We start from the raw sequence: 19,525 nt of genomic DNA, 5'->3' as shown, positions 1-19,525 counted from the left end.
TTCTCTGAGCCAACAATGGTAGGTGTGTGTATTTCTATGGATGTATGTAAATAAGTATGTTAGTGCGTGTAAGTATATTAGTGTATGTCCGTATGTTAGTATATGTTTGTGTCAGAGTAATGATTTTAGCCTGTGTAAGTTGTTGTTATTGTGTGTTTATGTGAGTTTGTGTGTATGTTAGTGTCTATGTAAGGTGTTAGTGTTTGTGAGTGTATGATGTTAGTATGTGTATGATATTCTTAGAAATTATTGTTTGCAAATTAATACCATAGAAGCTGATGGGAATGATAATGAGCTATGCTGACATGGTTTTTGACACGTATGTAACAGTGGCCCCCCAGGGATAAATGCCTCTCTGACTGATGCAAAATCCAGGGGAGGAGGAAATGCAGTGCAGTCACATAATGTTTAGTGACTCTACAGTGAAAGCAAGACTGCTCACACTGTGTTCCCCTCCCCCCACTGTTTCATTCCTGGTAGCTTACCCCCAGCTGCCAGGATACTTTGTTTTTTTTCTAATCACTTTTTTATAAAAAGTGCTGGAGGTTGCAGACAGCCTGTAAAGCTTAATAGCCCACCTGATATGGGTGCATGGGTCTTCTAAAGTCATGTGACCCAGCGCATGAGTGTAAGTGTGCAGAGTCAAAGCGACTACAGGTGACCCATTACCCCTGCGCACACTACCATTCAGGCAGCCCAGGGGCTCATTTGGTGAGACTTTATTGATTTTCTCTGGAGGGGTTTAGATTTGTATGGCACTGAAAATCAAATACTGAAAAATGTGTATATGTCCATAGTACATAAAGCAAAATTAAGACTTTTTAGGTAAACCACATTCTTTGTCAAATATATACTAGCATCAGTGGCGGCTGGTGGGTAATTCCAATGGGAAATAAAGTAATTTTTGTTTAGACTTTTAAATGTCCTTTAATAGCTTTTTTTTATTGCACCAAGTTTCCATGGAAACAAGTTGGATCTAGGACAAATTAGACTTCATTGTAGCACCCTTAACCTGTGTGTATTACACAAGAACGCAAACTCCAAAGGAGGAAAAACAATAAAAAAGGTAGGATATCACCTCCAAAACTGGCTGCAGTGCAAACAGAGACTCCAATGGCAGCAATGTCAGCAGTAAACGTATTAAAGTGTTATAGCCTTGGCGAAGATCTACACTTGACGTGTTTTGCTCCTTAACGCTTAATCCCTTTTTTTAAATGTATAGTAAAAATTTGATATTTTATAAGGATTATAAAGATTATTTTAGGAATTATTAGGAATCTTTTCTCCCTTTTTGTTCCTGTAAGGAATGGCAATAATATATTTAAGTGACAACTGCTTTGATTGAAATATATACAGTAAATATATATATATATATATATAATTCCAATTTTGCCAATTTTTATGTTAAAAAGTGTCAGAGATTTACATGATCCATAGAACTGGAATTATTATGCTTTTTAATTCATGTAATTAATTTAATTAGTTTATGTGATCATTATTTCCAATATCTTATTTATACATTAACTGGTTGTTTGGATCTTTGCTGAGGCACAAAAGTGTATACCTCGCAACCTGTTTAACTGACGTTAAGACACCGCTCACCGACATTTTGTTGCGGCTGTTCTTTGATATACTACTGTTAAACTCAGGCGAAAGAAGAAAATGGATATAGTCACATAAGCCCAAGAGAAGATGGAGTCTTTAGTCAAAGTTGAAACTTTTATTGGGCCAACATAGAAAAAGATACAAAGAGCTCGGGGGTCTTTTCTTCAGGTGGAATGGTTGCATAATTTATGAAGTTTATCCATTCAAGTATCAGATGACAAGAAACAAACAAGCGGTCAATAGAATGGCACACAACACACACACACAGTTAAGGGGGATATTTGATTTTGATGCTGTTAATTTGCATTAAAGATTTTTTGCATGGATTGGTTAGTATCCTTTTAAATAGCTACTGGAAATTTCCCAATGTCAGCTGAACTATTATAAAAGCCAAATGGTTAATATTAACTTTCTGGTATTGCTTAAAGGCTAGCCTTATATAAATAAGACCTTTATCACAGGTCATTGAAGTGTGAAAGCAAATGAAGGATTTGAGGAGGAGGGTGGCAGACCAGAGACTAAAATAAGTAAAATAAGAGGAAAAAAAAGGGTTTATTATGAATTCTCTGTACACAGGGGTTAATGGTGAGATCACCCCTCAAGGAAAAAAACATGCTACCAGCCCTCAGCTTCTTCAACACACTTCATGGGTTAATGAATAAACAACTTTGTGTATTACAAAAAAAAATAGACATTATCAGAAATCTTTAAATGGGCTTAGTCAGGTCTTGACTGGCCCATTCTGCAACTCCAGAGTGTGGCCATCGGCTGGATATCCCGGCCAAATGCTAAGTATAAAAACGTAGCGTGTGGCCACGCATATCCAGCCATCAGCCACGTTTACCTCTTCCTCACGAGTCCGGCCCTGGGCTTAGTTATAAAGTAATTCCCGGGGTCTCTGGGAGAAACTAGTGGCATGGAGGCATGTCCTACTCTCTGCCCACTTCCCCTCCAAAAATGGCCGCAATGTCAGCAGGACAACCCATGATCTCCTACCCACATCCCGCAAGGGGGGGCTCCAGGTAGCCAGAGCATTTGACGACAGTACTGTTCAATTTCAAGCAGTGGAAAGCTTAAAACTGTACAAAAAAAGTTTATATTTTCAGAATGCTTAGCAAATAGCAAATCATTTAATTAAAAGGATCACCAGAATTCAAGGCTTAGGGTGATACAGGAGGCAACTGGCATTCTAGGCCGTGTTCGAGTAGAAGCACTCGAGGCCGGTGCATACAGTGGCAACGATTAAATTGCATTACATGGCAAATTGTGCTTATTTCTACTTGTATTTCATGTAGCAGGATGCCGGTTATTTATCAAGAAATGAAGATGTAGAAAATCTTGTTATAGAAATAAAGAAAAACTGTAATTGTGCTGAAAACTGGTCTTCTAACAATATGCAAGTCCCGGGGAGAAAGAATAGGCCAGTTAGGAGAGTACATGGAGATAATAATTGCATTCGATTTTCCTGGTTTCTTTTTCATATTATCAAAAGGCTAGAATATATTTTTGCTTCAGGAGCGTATTTAGCAATAAAGAACTTCCAATAAAGTAAGGATGGGGTGTTTCTTGTGTCAGCATGGAAGGCATTGGCCCCCCAATTGGTCTAAGTGGCTCCAGAACATATGAAGTGGAGGCACCTACACAATAAAGTTTGGCCGATAGGGCTTTCTATATTCTTTGGAGTGTTCATGTTGTAAAGGGTATAGCATTTATAACACATCGTGGTCAGCATGATGATAACTAGAATGTCTTGAATAGCTTGAATATCCGGAACAGTGTGAATCACTCAGCGTCGTGCAGAACCGGTAAATCCAGCCAGGGACTGTACTCATTACGCTGACGGAGATGATATATTGTATATATGTATCCATCCGATCCACATGCAAATCAGCCACTGCAGGAAGCTGTAAGAACCGGCACACAAATAATTTTAAACAAATTGTAATAATATAATGCGTGACGTTTCCCATAATTTCAATTTAACCTCTTAATAAATAGCAAGATTTACATCCCACGCACATTCAGTCTGTTGCTCGGCATCACCCAGTGTAAATGCTCTAGAATGCTTACATTAAACAGGATCGAGTTAGTGAGCCAAAGGATCTGATAGAGTCTTGTGGGAAGCCATGCTTGCATTAAAGTTGCAGTTCCAATGTAACACTACTATAAGTAAACAAACCTCGTTTCTAATACTGTTGAACACCCACATTTATTATTAGAATTTATTATTCTATTTACCGTATTGGCTCGGATATAGGCCGCCCCCGTATATAGGCCGCACCCTAAAAGTTTGGTGCTTTTTTAAAGAAAAAGTTTTTCTTTAAAAAAGCACCAAAAAAAAAAAAACATTCTGCCACTCTGTCCCCCCCCCCCGAGATATGCAGCCACTGTCCTCCCCCCCGAGATATGCTGCCACTGTCCTCCCCCCCCTCGAGATATGCTGCCACTGTCCTCCCCCCCCTCGAGATATGCTGCCACTGCCCTCCTCTGCCCCCGATATGCTGCCACTGTCCTCCTACTCCCCCCCCCCGAGATATGCTACCACTGTCCTCCTCTGCCCCCCCCCCGACTTACCGGAGCAGACTCCCGGGTGTCTTGCGGGGCCGGCGGGGGGCATCTACGCAATACGCGTATACAACCGGAAGTTGTATACGCGTATTGCGTAGATGTCCCCCGCCGGCGCCCCGCAAGACACCCGGAAGTCTGCTCCGGTAAGTCTTGGGGGCAGAGGTAAAACGCATCGTGTGGACGGTCACCGTCCAGACGATGCGCTTAGACAACCTCCCGTGCCGGCACCCCCCCCGTGGAAAGTGCTGGCAGGGGAGGCTGTCTGAGGACATCCGAGAGTAGGATGCAGGTCCCCTGCACCGCTGCGGGGGATCTGTATCCTGACCCCGCTGCCTGCCCGGCGCCCGGGACTGCATGTCCCGGGCATCGGGCACTAGACCCCGAATATAGGCCGCACCCCCACTTTAAAGTCTTAAAGTGGGGGAAAAAAGTGCGGCCTATATTCGAGCCAATACGGTATAATAGTCTCTAGCAGGAAACACACAATATTGTAGGCAGATTTGAATATCATAAATCTAGACCAATGCTTTCATTTTCCAGGCTCTTTCATGATCTCGCCAAGGAGCAGCATAGCAAGCTGGATCAGGTCCCAGTAAAGCTTTCCAAGTTGATTTAGCTTGAAAGCTATTAAAGTTACTGAGCACACAGGGACAAAAGTTAAGTATTTACGGTATTTAGTTTGAAGCCTAAGATTCGAAACTGACTTCGTGAAAACTGAAGACGTCTTTTTATTTTATTTATTTTTATTGTTTTTTATATTAAAATATATATAGAAATCTGTGCACCTTAAAAATATACCCTTAAAATGTTAAGAAGAAATAACCGAAGACAACCGATCCAAAGTACATATTTCTGCAGCGTACTTTGGAACTAAAGGAGTTATTTGCCAAAACTGGCAAAAACAAAAAAGAGCAGGTCAGCTATTTTGACCAACATCATCCGGCATTTTAAAATGTGAAATATGTCTACCCGTTTGTCAAAACGAAGCCAAATACTGGTAAAAACAAAATGGCGTGGGTATAATGCTAATAATGTTTAACCCCTTAAATTCCTACTTTATCCGCAAACACAATTCAACAGATCTAAAATGAAAAGAATTGGAACCAAAGCACACCAAAAAATCTTTTTTGCAAGAATACGCCACTTTTCGTCTGGTGCCTTTGTGTGAGTCATAGCTGCACGCCCGAGATACAGAGGACGCTTATTTGCTGACATCAAAATAGACAAGATTTGCGTAATGGCATCTCTATTATCTCTGTAACTATTACTCACTACACCCTCGGCATGTGCAAAAACTCCTTAAGTTAGGGTTAACTGGAGACGGAAGGGAGTTTTCAGTAAAGCAATGTGCTAATTGCGGTAAGTTTCTTGTAAGCAAAGCAACTCACAAAAAAAGCTCAGCGCTTTCTATAAAACTCACTGAGGTCTCTCCCTAACCTCAGACCCAAACAGGCAAACAAACTCCTATCTCTTTGATACTACTATGCTACTCATAGAGCTGCAGGCTGGCACTGATCACGGGCAGGCACTGATCAGCCATTGAGTGATTAGGCTCCCAAATGCACCATTGTGAAATGCAATGGTTTTGGTGATCTCAGGTCTGCCTTATAAGCAGCCCATTAACACTACGGAGGTCTGTGCATAGTCTAGAAATAGAGTCCTGGCATGGGATAAGTGCCCTGGGTCAGCAATACATTTACCTGTCCCCAGCCGACCCCTCCTCGTCGGAGTCTATACTGCATTAAAAGTCATGCTGTACCTTTAAGACACAGAGTGTCTGGATATAGATACAATCTTTTCTTGAAAATATTGAAATATAAAATGAATACAAACATTGTTTCTAGAAACAGCTTTTGTATACAGTTTACCAATGTTTTTGCAACATTGAAAAGAAAAAAAAAAGAAATTCATTTCATGAAGATTTGAGATCCTCAATGATTTCTGACTTTTTAACTTCAGTTTAAAAAGACTCATATAGCAAATGCTGAGTTCTAGTAGGTTTATTAGGAAATGCATAAGTATATTGTTTCTGTAATCCGATATTTGGTAACATATTAAAGAAAGTGACGTATCGTCGCGGCTAATGCCCTCTATGTGAGTGCTGGGATATGATGTCATATTCCAGCACGCTGCATTTCAAGACTGTGTCGCGTGGAGTAAGGTCACTACGGAGGCTGTGCCAATGGAGAATCAGCAAGAATTAGCAATATCAGTCCTGTACTGAAAGGTTGCACATTCATTTTTTAAGCTGCCCTTGGCCTAAGCCTGTGCACCACCACCTGCCACCCCCTTCCGCATCCCAGTCTTCTTCTGAGCCCCAGGATATGACATCATATCCTGTTGTTTCGCCTTTTAAGGGATGTGCAGCAACAGGCGTAAGTAAACTATGAAGATTCTGCTGACTCCACATAGTGTAAATGGGTGGGCTGGGGACAGGGCCGGCCCTATAATGGGGCAGACTGGGGCAATTGCCCCAGGCGGCACTTTAGAAGGGGCGGCACTTTGCCGCCCCAAGCGCTTTTTTGGGGGGGTTTTTTTGAAGCGGAGGAGAGAGAGAGGGGCACCGAGTGGTTTTCGCTTACCCGCTCGGCGCCCCTCTCTCTCTCTCCTCTGCGGCGAGTCTCCCTGTTCGGTCCCGGTGCCGGCTTGTAATGCAGAGCGCCGGAAGTGACGTCAATTTCCGGCGCTCAGCATTACAAGCCGGCACCGTGGCAGAGCAGGGAGACTCGCCGCAGGACTGTTTAAAGGTAAGTACCTGGGGGGATCGTAGATTATGGCGTCGGCGAAGTTTAAAATGCCCCAGGCGGCGTTAAGTCTTCGGCCGGCCCTGGCTGGGGAGATCAGTGATCTCCCTTTTAGCTGTCCCATAGAGTAGTAGCTATAGGGCGATTGGTTCCATGTAATACAGAAAAGGGGCTGCAGGTCCACTGCTTCCTTAGGCCAGAATATGCCACTGGTCCTAAAACACAGTATCAGTCCTGAAATACACTTACAGAAAGGAATGTGCAAAACAACACATACAAGAAGCACAGAGAGGATCAAGTCACTATGTACATAGTGCCTAAAGTACTTATTACTTTAGGTACCCTGTTGGTTATATGTGGAATTGCAAGAAAAGGGGGGAAGTGGCCCCATTGCCAGAATCAGTTAATTATTCTATTATAAGACGAAGTGATTAGACATATCCAATACCCACCCTGAACATTCATCACAAGTTTACATGAAAGTTGGAGATTTGTACAGAAATGTAGCATTTTTATGTTTCTATTCTATAAGATATATTCACTACTTTGATAAGAATGCAACTACTCCCCAGTCAACAACACGTGTATTTAACTGAACCTAAAGCATCAATTAGAATAGACTCATGTAATATGCTAAAGCTCCTTGGCAGGTTGAAAGACCAGCCTTGTGGCTTCTACATAATTGTAGTGCGCCTATCACTTTAAGGCGTTCTGTGACTCAGCCATCAACAACACGAGGTTTGTCCTACAGCGGCTGCCGTCTGTGGATTCTGATCTGGAAGGTCGGGTGGCAGAGGTTACAGCTGCACCACGTGTGTGTGTGTCTGGCCGGCTCTGTCCTTCTAACGCGATCCGGAGACACTCACAACTAGAGCACGGAGGACATGGTCAGCAAGACGGAGGAGCCCGGCGTGCCTAGCGCTGCCGCTGCACAGATTCCAGAGAAAAGCCCAGGCCCGTGCTGCGGTAATATAGGGGTCTGTGTACTGGGAAGGGGGACTCTGTTTTTGCATAGATCGATAGCATAAAGGGGGGGGGGTCGTCTCACAGTATACCCCTTCATACGATCTGATCTTGAGTGATAAGTAGGAAAGCTATTAGGGAAGATCTATATTTGAAGGCATCCATTGATCCCACTCACATGTGTCACATTGTACTGCAGCGTATTATGCAAGTGAATGCAGTCTTGTGGAGCTGACCTCTCGGTGTTCCCCACATATCCGGTCAATAAGCACTGACATGAATGGGCCGTTTCTTTAATAGGATTATCAAAGTGTGCAGAAGGCTTGTCACATTAATCAGCCTTCCTTGTGTGTATTGTAGAGGAGTGTGTATTCACTTTAATGGCGTGTGCAGTATAGATGTATCCGTTCCTTATACTACTGAAGTAGCTGTCTCGGTGCTGCAGTATACGTGTATATTACACTGCACTGACTGCCATGGGCTTTTGTATATCGGTGCGAAGTGTTGAACCGATGCCCTTGCAGAGCTGATAGTAACTGAACGGATCCCTTCCAGCCCTCTGCTGTAGAAGTGCCCTTGTGATTTTCTATACGTTCATATAGATCTAGTTACATGTATGCAGAGCATGCACGATCCGCTGGTAGATCATGGCTGTAAACATTCAGGTGGTGTTTGCCATTCGTCTCGTCACAAGACCTGTACCGTGGGCTTAATATTTGACAGAATTGACTGCTCGCATTACCCAATCGGAGGGATATATATATATATATATCTCACACACGTCTCGGTTAGTAACGGATACACGTTAGTGTGCTTTTGTGATCTGTGGAAACTGGTCTCATAACGTAACCATCAGCCACTGATGGCCTCAAACGAAGGCTTTCCAAGGTGCAGCACACACTGCAGATGGCTGTCGCCGCAGTATGGGGGATTATACAAGGATGATTGCAAAGCGGCAGCTACTGATCATATCTATAGGACCTTTCTTTTCTACTTCTGATTTTATATAAAGGCTGCATTTAAATCTCATCACTTATTAAATTACTTTAACACAGAAAAAATGTCGACGATTTGTATGTTAATGAAAAGCGGTTTAATCATTTTCCGTTAATGTACGCATTTGCCCCCCTTATCAGAGCTGCGCTATCTATATTAAGGAAACTGGCGTGAGTGTACGAGGTTAAATGCGTGTTCGCGTGCGCGGTCTCTGAGCTCCCGGTAGGCCTCGTGGGTAATGGAATCCCCTCAGCCTGCGTATAGTTGGAGTGAATTGGGAAGCCAGCGGACGAGTCATGACAGAACCCCCCCCTCCTCCGGCCTCTTACCCACTATTTACTTCCCACTGACTCAAGGTCACCTTCAGTCGACCTCTCCATCTGGGCCAGTTTTTTAGGGATGTTTTCATGACATACTCGCATCGCAGCGAGAGTCCGAGGGACCGCTAACACTCCTTTTGTGTGCTTGTGGTTTAACTGTCTTTTTTATGAAATTCTCAAACAAGAAGAGACAATGTAGTAAAAAAAAAAAAATACACGTGTCAAGAATTTCCCAAAAGGGTCACCCCTTAGCTTTGTGATTCATAATGGTGCATTCCGTGACCTGGGATGTTGTTGAAAGCCGCGCTCTGATTGGCTGTTGGTATGTGGGCGGAAACGGGAACAAATAGAGAGTTTATGGAGCTTTGCTGGGTGAAGCTTAACTCGTCGTGTGTCTGTGTCCCGGAATTCTTGCCCCTTAATTCCTTCACTGTCCCGAGTGGATGTTTCAGGGGTGTAGACTCCATATAAATACCATATGTTTTATATACGTGTAAATAAAACTCTTGCTTTTTTGACATGTTTGTTGTAGGTTCCACTGTTAAAAGTTGTCTTTGGTGTGGCAGGACAGCTTCAGGACTCATCACTATTATGTTGTTTTATATAGCGCCATCATATTCCATAGTGCTGTATAATGGGTAGACAGGACATAATAAGCAATATATAACATAAGTTTGACTTGCAGCAACAGGCGAGGTCTAACGAATTTACAATCTAGAGGGACGTCAGGTGCATTACACTATTGGTAAAAGTGCCACTGTTGGGGATGGAGCAGGCACGCTAGTATAAATATAGGAGGACAGGGACTAGGTAAGGTGAGCTAAAGGAATATGTGTAAGGTTCTAGCCATCATTAAAGAAGTGGCTCTTGAGGGATTTCTGGAAAGACGGATAGACCGGGGGAGGGCATTTCTGGAGAATAGTGGCAGGCCATGAGAAATCTTGTACACAAGCATGAGAGCTAGAAATCAGAGGAGAGGACAGAAGTGGATCAGTGGAGAGGCCAGTTAGGTGTGTATTTAGAGATGTAAGGAGGGGAACTGCCATGAAGAGCTTTGAAAGTAAGAGTCAGGATTTTGAAATGAATCCTGGAGTGCACAGGCAGCCAGGGGAGAGGTGTTACTGTAAGGGAGAATTCAGAATGGCCATTGACAGTGTACACAATTAACAGTAATGTGAACACACTTAGTACATACTGGTGTACAGAAGGAGAAGGTGTCCTTGTTGCTGTGGGCTTTCTCTACCAATACAAAGTAACTTCTCCATCAGTCACCTGATTTGAACTCTGGCAATGCAGCCCCTTCCTGAGCTATCATGGCAATTCAGTAAACTCTGTTACTGTTGTATCGCAAACCTGCATAGAAACAATACCTCCATACGGATGTATGGGTGTGTGACGGTAATCCATCCAGAACCCTTTATGCCAGTAGTGGCATTTATTTAAAGGAAAAGTCCATCCTAAAATATTGTAACGAATAAGGATTAGATTTTGCAATTACACATTTAATGTTTCTTTAAGAATCAGTGTATGTACCCTAGCGCTCCCTTCCTTTATCAGATGCCCCCAAGCTGGTGTCCTTGTAATGCCCTTGGTTTTATTTACAGAGTGACCTTAGTGGATAGATAGGGTTAGGGGGCACGTAACTTATATAAACACCTTATGCGGCTTAATAAGGTGTTGACTATTAATACATATTATTACCAAACCTCATGTGTGACCGCTATATGTATAATCGGTGGAATAAGGAATCTGTAAATGATTTGCTTCCATAAGCCTGTTTTACTATACAGGACTCAAAAGCCACATCACACTGGTTTTATAATATCCTAACAATTTGCTTTGCAGCCTTTGGTTTTTGTATCGGTCAACTCATACGTGTCCAGCGTGTTTTGATGTAAGCAGGCATGTTCCGCTGTGAAACATGTATATGGCAAGGGCTTAGGGGCTAAGCATGGTATAGCCCATCACATGAAGCATCTTGGGAGGAATAAAGAATTACAACAGCAAACAATGCAGAGCATCTTGCTTTGCGATAAACATATAAGAAGCCATTGGCTGTTTCATCTATCCCCTCATATCCACCCATAGCAGTTTATTACTCGTAGCCCGGCTGGTGAAGGGTTATTCAAGGTATCTTTTCCTTTATGTAAAATAATACTTTTCACATTTTACCCTTTTTTCCTACTGCAAATTAATTAAGCACCTCAATTCAGAGAGCCGGTGGGGTGATATTTTTTTTTCTTGGTATGCTAAACGCATGTATATGTATTATTATAGTGTTACTATAATTAATAGTAACATTTCATGAGTAGGCTAGGAAGCTGTATTAGTTATTTTTGTAACGTTAATTTGTGGGTTCAATTTGTTGATCTAAGTGCAAAATAGCAAACAGCCCCATGTTAATAATTTGCAATAAAAAGTGATATATATATATTATATACTTCTGAGAGGCGACTGGTCTTTTGCCCCTAGGAGTTGTCAGCGTGTAGAATCCGGTGGTGGGAGTTGTAGTAAACCGTCTACTCCTGCCTCCCCCTGCCTTTATTGCTTTCCTCTGAAGATGGGGTGTAGCTCGGCCAGCCTGATGCGATTAAGGATTGGAAAATATTTTGAAGACCTTGTCAGTGCTGCGAGTTCATTGTTTTCCTTAGTTCAGGGCCAGTGGAGGGAACGTATTTTTACCATTGCGTGTAAAGAACCGTAAGGAAGCCTAGAAGGGAATAATACAAGTAGAGGATATCTTTAGTTTAAATTGCATTTAATGATTTTTTTATACCTATTTTTTAACGGTGATTTAGAAATGTATTTATGCAAAAACAAGGGGAAAAAAATAACACTGGTTAATATGGCAACTCAATCGGTATGACTGGAGTTGTAGCTTCCATTTTAAATAATTGTGTAATTATGTTCTATCTCTTTAGAGGGGCACCGGAGGTTCTGTGCCAAGAAACATAATGGTTAACTTTAAACCCTGACTTTAATGTTCTAACGTCATAAAATTTGATTGTCAACTTTGCGTCAAATTTGCAAATTATGTCGGTGACATCAGGAAGATGTCCTATATGACATGTTACATTTTATTTTCACCTGCATTTTGCTGCTGTTGCATGAAAGCATTAAACATGACTTTAATTCAGTATTAGAAATATAATCCCTAGTACTGTTGAATGTCCAGACATTATTTTGTTATGTAAGAAGCCATTGACCATTTTGCCAAATAATCTTAAAAGGCCTAAAGGGACGCTCCAGCCGTCACATGCATATAATCGCTGTATGGTCCCTTTAAACTTTCATGTCCGTTTTGCAAATGCACGGAGGGTTTCGCATCCCCCCCCTGGCTAAATGCCCTGCAGAAGATGTGCTTGCCAAATGTATCTCCCTGCACATGATCTACTCACCCAGTCCGCCCCAACCTGGAAAGTGCTGCCATTGATTGACTGCTTAATGGCAAAGGCATTAGAGCGTCCCTTTTAAAAGTTTGTTTTTATGTGATTAAACCTTCAGCGTTAATAATGGAATGACAGAACTTTTAAGACTAATTTGCTTGACATACCACAGTATGCGATAAATCTTTTGTCAAAATGGAACCGCACCTTTAAATAAACTCGTAAAAACTCTCTCATGGCTGTCTATTATGTCATGGGCAAGTTTTTTTTTTTTTTGCTCTTTCGATTTATCTTTGTTTTATTGAACTTATTTCCTCCTGTGATCGTATACTTTAATTGGCCCCATAGCCCCTGATTGCTTTGCCACCTCTTTAAAGTGCCCTTCTAGAGCTTTCCTACCAGGAGCCAAATTCAGGTGACTTTGCAGGCCCATTAAGTTCCCACCACGGTCTGATCAATTGTGATCAGATAGATTGCTCTTTAGTGAAAGTTTTTCATTTATTGGTTGAATCATGACTGTCATGTACTTTCGATCGTGTGAGAAAGCTGGCACGCTGCAACATGTTTCAGAAATGTAAAGGAGGCAGCGACTCAAGCGGTTCGTTCTTCCTTGTTACAATGTTAAGACATGAGAAACACGTTTTGTTGGAACGTTTAAGATGAACGTTAAAATGCTACATTTCCTTTTCTTGGTGTGAGTCAAACTATTATAATTCTTATTACTGTATTTGCTCGATTGTAAGACTCCCCAAACGTTGGATCTTAATAAAAAGGAAAGGTCGGACTAGATGGTGACTCTAATGGAAAGAAAATCAAAATCGTTGCTCTCGCACTCTCCCACTTCTCCTCGGTATCATCCCCGTTATCCAAGTACTTCTGCAGAAGAGCGCCTGGATATAACGGACCTGATACTGGGGAGACATTAGGGAGACATTGAGAGAGTGAGGAGGAGTGACAAGCCCCTAGGTTTAGTTGGCTGTCCTGCAGATCTGAGGTCTAAATAAAAGATGAATTATAAAACAAGTTGTGTTTTTTCCATAAAACCTCCTCTTCCAATAATTGAGCAAATACGGTAAATGCAATATTTCCCCCCTGGGCCTGGCACATTAAAGTTTACATGAAGGGTAGTCTCACATGGTTCAGGGTGATAACAAATATAAACGTCTTCTATGAAAACCCTGCAGGGGTTTTATAGATAATATATTAATTTGCATTATTCCCTCATACAGCTCCCCCCCCTGTACTTTTTCATTTGCTTCTCCTAAAACAATGTTTTTGCTCAGTCCCAGGAATACCCCCTTTGAGGGGTAGCTTAGGCTTAGCAGCCAATGAAATGTTGCATTGTGTGCCCCATGGACAACGTACTGTTCAGCTGTCACTTTTATATATAGTAACAGTGCCAAGTTCAGCCTGCGCGAGTCTCTTTATCGTGCCTTCTGAATGAATACGTTGCCATCCCTTGTGCCTCAGCCTTTAACCCGTTGCCTCTGAGAATGGGCAACAGTCTTTGCTGCAGCTGCTGTGGTCGATGCCTGAAAGTCGTTTTTCAGAATCAGGACTTTAGTTCTGAAGAAGAAAGGCGTTCTCTTTTGCCCCCCTCTAACAGCGCCTCTGGCAGAAGGAGCTATGGCATCGATGGTGCAGGACAGTGTGGAATGTTACGTGAGGGTATCTGCTCTGGGAACACTTCAGGCTGCTGCCGAGATGGCCAGGAAGAGACAAATGCGGAGTCTGAAGAAGACGAGGGAATATGTATCTGTGAAAACGTTCCTCTGAAATCCTGCGACTCTAGAAGTTCCTGCGTGGCCTCTAATGTTCCCAGTGACCGTCAAAGTCACCTTCGGACAGGCCTAGAAGTGCTGCCAGACGCTTCTCCGTCAGTCCCAGCGTGCGCTAAAACCAGTCTGCCTGGCCTTGATGTTTCTGCACAGCAGCCGCAGGAACCTTTGGGGACAGCTGATCTTGCAGGGCCAGATAAAAGTGCGACATGGCAGGGTTTGTTTACGTATCCGGATACTTCGTCTAATCCTGCCATAGAATGTGAAAGGCGGGATGCTGATCTTGTGATATTTGGGGAGACGGGCATCAGCTCGCTCTCTGTGTTGGATGCAAATGATGTAGAGCTTCTCAAAAGTGCTGGGGTAAAGGCAATCCACTCAGGTGAGCCTTAGAATCACTTCCTGGGTCCATGGGAAACCCATTGCTGCACTTGAACGCATATGATAGCTGTGTGCAAACGCAGAATCCCACCATATACACGTGCACGTCTCCCTTGTATATTCTGAGAAGACACATACACATCATATTTTCTTTAACTGATCGCCTTCTTTAATTAGTTACAATGTATGTACGATAGGGGTAGATCAAATAAGATGTCTGTGTCCTGCAGAAATCACTTTGTCCTGTAAGAGCAGCCCTATCGATGGTATATTTCCTCCGTAGAGATAATTAAACTGAAGACACACATTAATTGTTTGGTGTGCTTGCAAATGTTTCAGGCATAGAGGCAGTACTGTCTAGTCCAATGTAAAACAAAGTATATGAATAGTAATTAGCTTAATAGCTTCTGCCATGCATCTACTCCTTTAACACAAAATGTTTGTTTGATGTACACATCTATATCTGGTGTGCCAAGACAATTGGTATAGTACCCATTGTCTATTACCGTATTTGCTCGATTATAAGACGAGGTTTTTTTCAAATGCTCTGAAAAATACCCCTTGTCTTATAATCGGGGTCGTCTTATAATCAGACCTCCAAATAGAGGTCTGACTATGAGACTAAGATCCAGATCCCCCGCAGCGCTGCAGGGGACCCGGATCCTCCTGTCTTATGCCCCCCATTTAACACTCCGGTGCAGGGAATTCACCTCCTTCCGGCTGCAGCGGAAGTTGCCTACGTGAATCGCGTAGAAGTCTACCTGCTGCCCCGACTACACACTAGGGACTCAGAGTCAGAAGCACTGGTAAGTTGGGGGGGGGTGTTAAATGGGGGCCATAAGGCATTTCTGTAGGCAGAGTGCTCTGATATGCCTTTTAACCCCCTTAATGTCACTCTGCCTCCTGAAATGCCTTATACCTCCCTATATGCCACTCTGCCCCATAATATGCCTTTTAACCCCGTAAATGCCAGAGTGGCATATAGGGGTATAAGGCAATTCAGGGGGCAGATGTGCATAACTGGGGGGCAGGTTGGAAAATAAAAGGATATAAAAACACAAATTTTCTCAATCATAGCTTTTATTAAAAAAAAATTTGTTTACCTAGTTTACATGAATTAACATTTACTGGTAAAACTTTTTTCCTATATGGTTGTCTTATATTCAGACTTTCTTTTTTGCTAAATTAATATTCAGATTTTGAGGGTCGTCTTATAATCGAGCAAATACAGTAGTTTTCTCCTTTCTCTTACTCATCCCTCCTCTCGCAGCTTTATCCATGTCTAATTTCTACTTTCTCTGTCTCTTCCATATTACATGCGGTTAGGGTTGCTATATTGGACACCACAAGTGATCCCCTGAAATATAGAGGATAACGTGCCATCTCCAAACCCCACAGCTATTTTCCATGGAGGACATTTGTTTGTCCAAACATATCCCCTGGCATGTGGTATACCTCCAGTTAGCTCCATCACTGGCTTGGCAAACACTGTGGTCGAGGTTCTATGCAAAAGGCACTTCTGTTGATTTAAGTGGGATCCCCTTTTCCTGCCCCCGTTTGGCTGCTTCAAGCAGCTAATCAGTGGCAAGAATTGTTGGATCACAGAGGAGGAGGAGGGCAGCTCCAAGGCTGCAGCTTCTTTCTCAGGTATGTCTTTTCACAGGTTTTAGTCTTTAAAATGCACATTTCTTTAGCAGGGCTCAAAAAGGTGTGAAATGTAACTTTCATTTAGTTGAAAAGCCTGGAGGGAACGTCTGTAGAAATCTGTTTACAAAGTTTAAAAAAAAACTTTCAAGTCACCAGCCAATTAGAATTTGGAGAATATCTCTTAAAAACAGACAAATAATTCTACCTTGCATTACCTTTTGTAATATGCTGAGGAGTTAGCAGGTATCGGGTATCTAGTTATGACGAATCGGTTTGTAGGAACTTGCTACACTCACGCTGGACTGAGAGAAGAAAACTCGTATCCAAGGAGGCTTGTTCATGAAGATTTATTAGTTATAGATAACATTGCAAAAAAGGAAAGTTGCATGAACTTATTGATGCGCTTCATACATGAAGTGCTTAATCGTAAGATGACAAATCGGCTCATAGTTACTCTTAGATTATGGCTGCCACCTGAAGGAGCTTTAAATAGAGATTAGGCACTGCTAAATTGTACGTGTTAATTTATATCTGTGGGAAGGTGTGTTTGTGGCCAGGTTTTGCAAGCGCTGCATGTTTGTGAAACCCTTTTGAGTATTTAGTATTAGTAGTAATACATTAAGATTTTTGTACTAGAAGACACAACCACAAAGATAGTAAAGCGGTCTGGCGATGCTCGGCACTGGTTGGCTGCTTGAAGCAGCCAATGATTGGCAAGAAAGCATTCTCATTAAAATCAGAGGGAATGTTGTCTAAGTGTAATGGCAGGAGATGTGTTCATATATCTCATCCACCGCAAATTTCTGGGGGGTCCAAAAAAGGGGCACAATCCCCTTATATATTTGAACAAAATGAAAGTTATTGTATGCATTAAAGTTCATGCAAACATCATATGTAGACAGTAAGTTTCTAGTAATCATGTTTAGAGCTGCAACTAACGATTATTTTCATAATCGATTAGTTGGCTGATTATTTTTTTCGATTTAATTGGATAAAAACAACAATGCTAATGCTTCATTTTATTTAAAATGTATTAAACAAACTGGGTGTTAAAAACAAACATCGGAATAAAAAAACTTAAAATTTACATTAACGTGTCATTAACCCTTTTTATCTCTTTATCACAATGGCATTTCCCTAATTCCATTCTTATTTTACTGACATAATAAAACTATATTTAAAAGGTACAAGAACACACTTCTTGTTTTTATTTGCCACTCTGCCCCCTGATATGTCACACTGACCCTATATATTCCTTGTACCTCCCTATAAGCCACTATGCTCCCTGATATTCCTTATCCTCCCCCCACCATATTCCCTGTTGTCTAGTGGGGGCAGCCGGTGAACCACCGCTTCTGCCCTCCACTTCCGCTGGTTCTTCTATGATGGAGCACCAGAAGGTCATGTGATGCCGGCGCTCAGTGATAGAAGCCCGGCGCAAGTGGAGGACGGTAGCGGAGGATGTCCCGCTCGCACCATCGCATAGACGCCCGCTGGTTGCCAGAGAGGAGGACCTGGGTCCCCTGCAGCGCTGCGGGGGATCTGGATCTTAGTGTTATTATCCAATCCCTATTTCAAGTCTGATAATAACATGAGAGGTATTTTTCAGAGCAATTGCTCTGGAAAAAACCCTCATCTTAAGATCGATAAAATCGATTCAACTAATCGATAATGAAATTCTTTGACAACGATTTTCATTATGGATGAGTTGTTTCAGCCCTAATCATGTTGCATACCTCCCAATATTTAGCTGAAGAAGAGGGACATGTTATCTTTTCGGCTTTTCCTTTAAGAAACGACATGTTGAGTATGTACACTTACAGCTGAAGTTTGGGCAGATCCTCGCTGACGCTTAATTTATTTTTTATAGACTATTCTGCCACCCTCTCATGCCCTTATTACAGTTTGAATGCACTGGAATAATATTGTTTGTGTATCATATGACACACCCGAGGCCCGGCTTGTGTGGCTTGTACATTCCTATTGAAAAGCAGGAAAACATATCTGTCGTTACAGCGAAAGAACAGGGAACCCTATACATACACAAAACCAACAGAGCCTGTTTTCCTGCACTGCCTCGGGTGGCAATCACACCCATTTTACAGCATTTTTTAAACTTTTCTGCCAGTATTCACAATAATCGACTCCCCCAGATGGGCATGCAAAGAGTCGTTTCATTCTTTCAGCGTTTTTTCTTCATTCATTCTTCTTAAAAAGTGCTCTTTGCAGAAGTTATTTGAGCCGGAGTGTGCACAGCGTGCAGGTAATCATTCGCGATTTATTATTTTTTTTAATTTTATATCGGTACGTGATCGTATTACCAAAAAGCATGTATTAACCCCAAATTGTCTTTCTAGCTTTTTCTGATTTAGCTATGCTGGCCGTATAGAAACCTAGATAAACATAAACCTATACCACAGGCAATGATGTGGAGGGATGGAGAGGTAGAGGCAGTGCTCTGTGATCTGTGCACTTCATGTGGCTTTTGTAATCAATAGAAGTGGCTTCTGCAAGCTTATGTAGTTCACCTATGAGCAGGCATGTGAGCTTCGCTCTCTCAAACATCCAATTTGCTGATGTCGGTAGTTTTACTTGTGACATTAGAGAAAATTACACAGCAGAAAGACTTTCACATAAACGCTCCCTAGTTCTATGGAACGTTCAGGGAAGCAATCGGGAGTTTAGAGTGTTAATGCTGGCAGATAATGTGTCCCAACTATTGTCTGTTCGATTTGTATTTATTTTTATTTTGTTTGGTCCTGTGTGACTGGGAGGCGTTAGCATCAGAACGTGTACATAGGTGCCCACCTTACTTGCTTGCTAAACAGCTGTCTCGCACCATAGCTACAAATCCTGTCTGAAGGTCTCCCATGAGGCTGAAGGGCTTGTCTCCTAGACCCATTATAGGGACATTGAGAAAACAGGTGATATTAGAGGCATTTTTACTATTAAGACTGTTTAATTTTACATAAATGGGGCATTTCTAACGGTTAAAGCTGTGTTTGGGGAATGGGGTTATTGAGACTTTTTTTTTTTATATGACGTGGGTCCTATTGATAGCTGTTTGAGTAACCCGTTTATACATTAAATTAACAAAATATATTCTTTTAAATGCCTTTCCTGCTGTTTACATGCAT

General features: G+C 42.1%; 1 protein-coding gene across 1 annotated transcript in view; it reads left to right on the top strand.

Moving 5' to 3' along the window:
• Positions 1-7,684: 7,684 nt before the first annotated feature.
• Positions 7,685-19,525, top strand: part of CLUH (clustered mitochondria homolog) — a 31,050-nt gene continuing 19,209 nt past the window's right edge. Inside the window, exon 1 of the mRNA XM_053457166.1 lies at positions 7,685-7,883. Within this exon, the coding sequence (XP_053313141.1) occupies positions 7,802-7,883 (82 nt within the window). The 5' untranslated portion in view covers positions 7,685-7,801. The remainder of the gene's footprint in view (positions 7,884-19,525) is intronic.

Source organism: Spea bombifrons, chromosome 2 (assembly GCF_027358695.1).
Source record: "Spea bombifrons isolate aSpeBom1 chromosome 2, aSpeBom1.2.pri, whole genome shotgun sequence".
In the NCBI taxonomy this organism is placed as follows: Eukaryota; Metazoa; Chordata; class Amphibia; order Anura; family Pelobatidae; genus Spea; species Spea bombifrons.
This window is presented reverse-complemented; position numbering and strand designations above follow the sequence as displayed.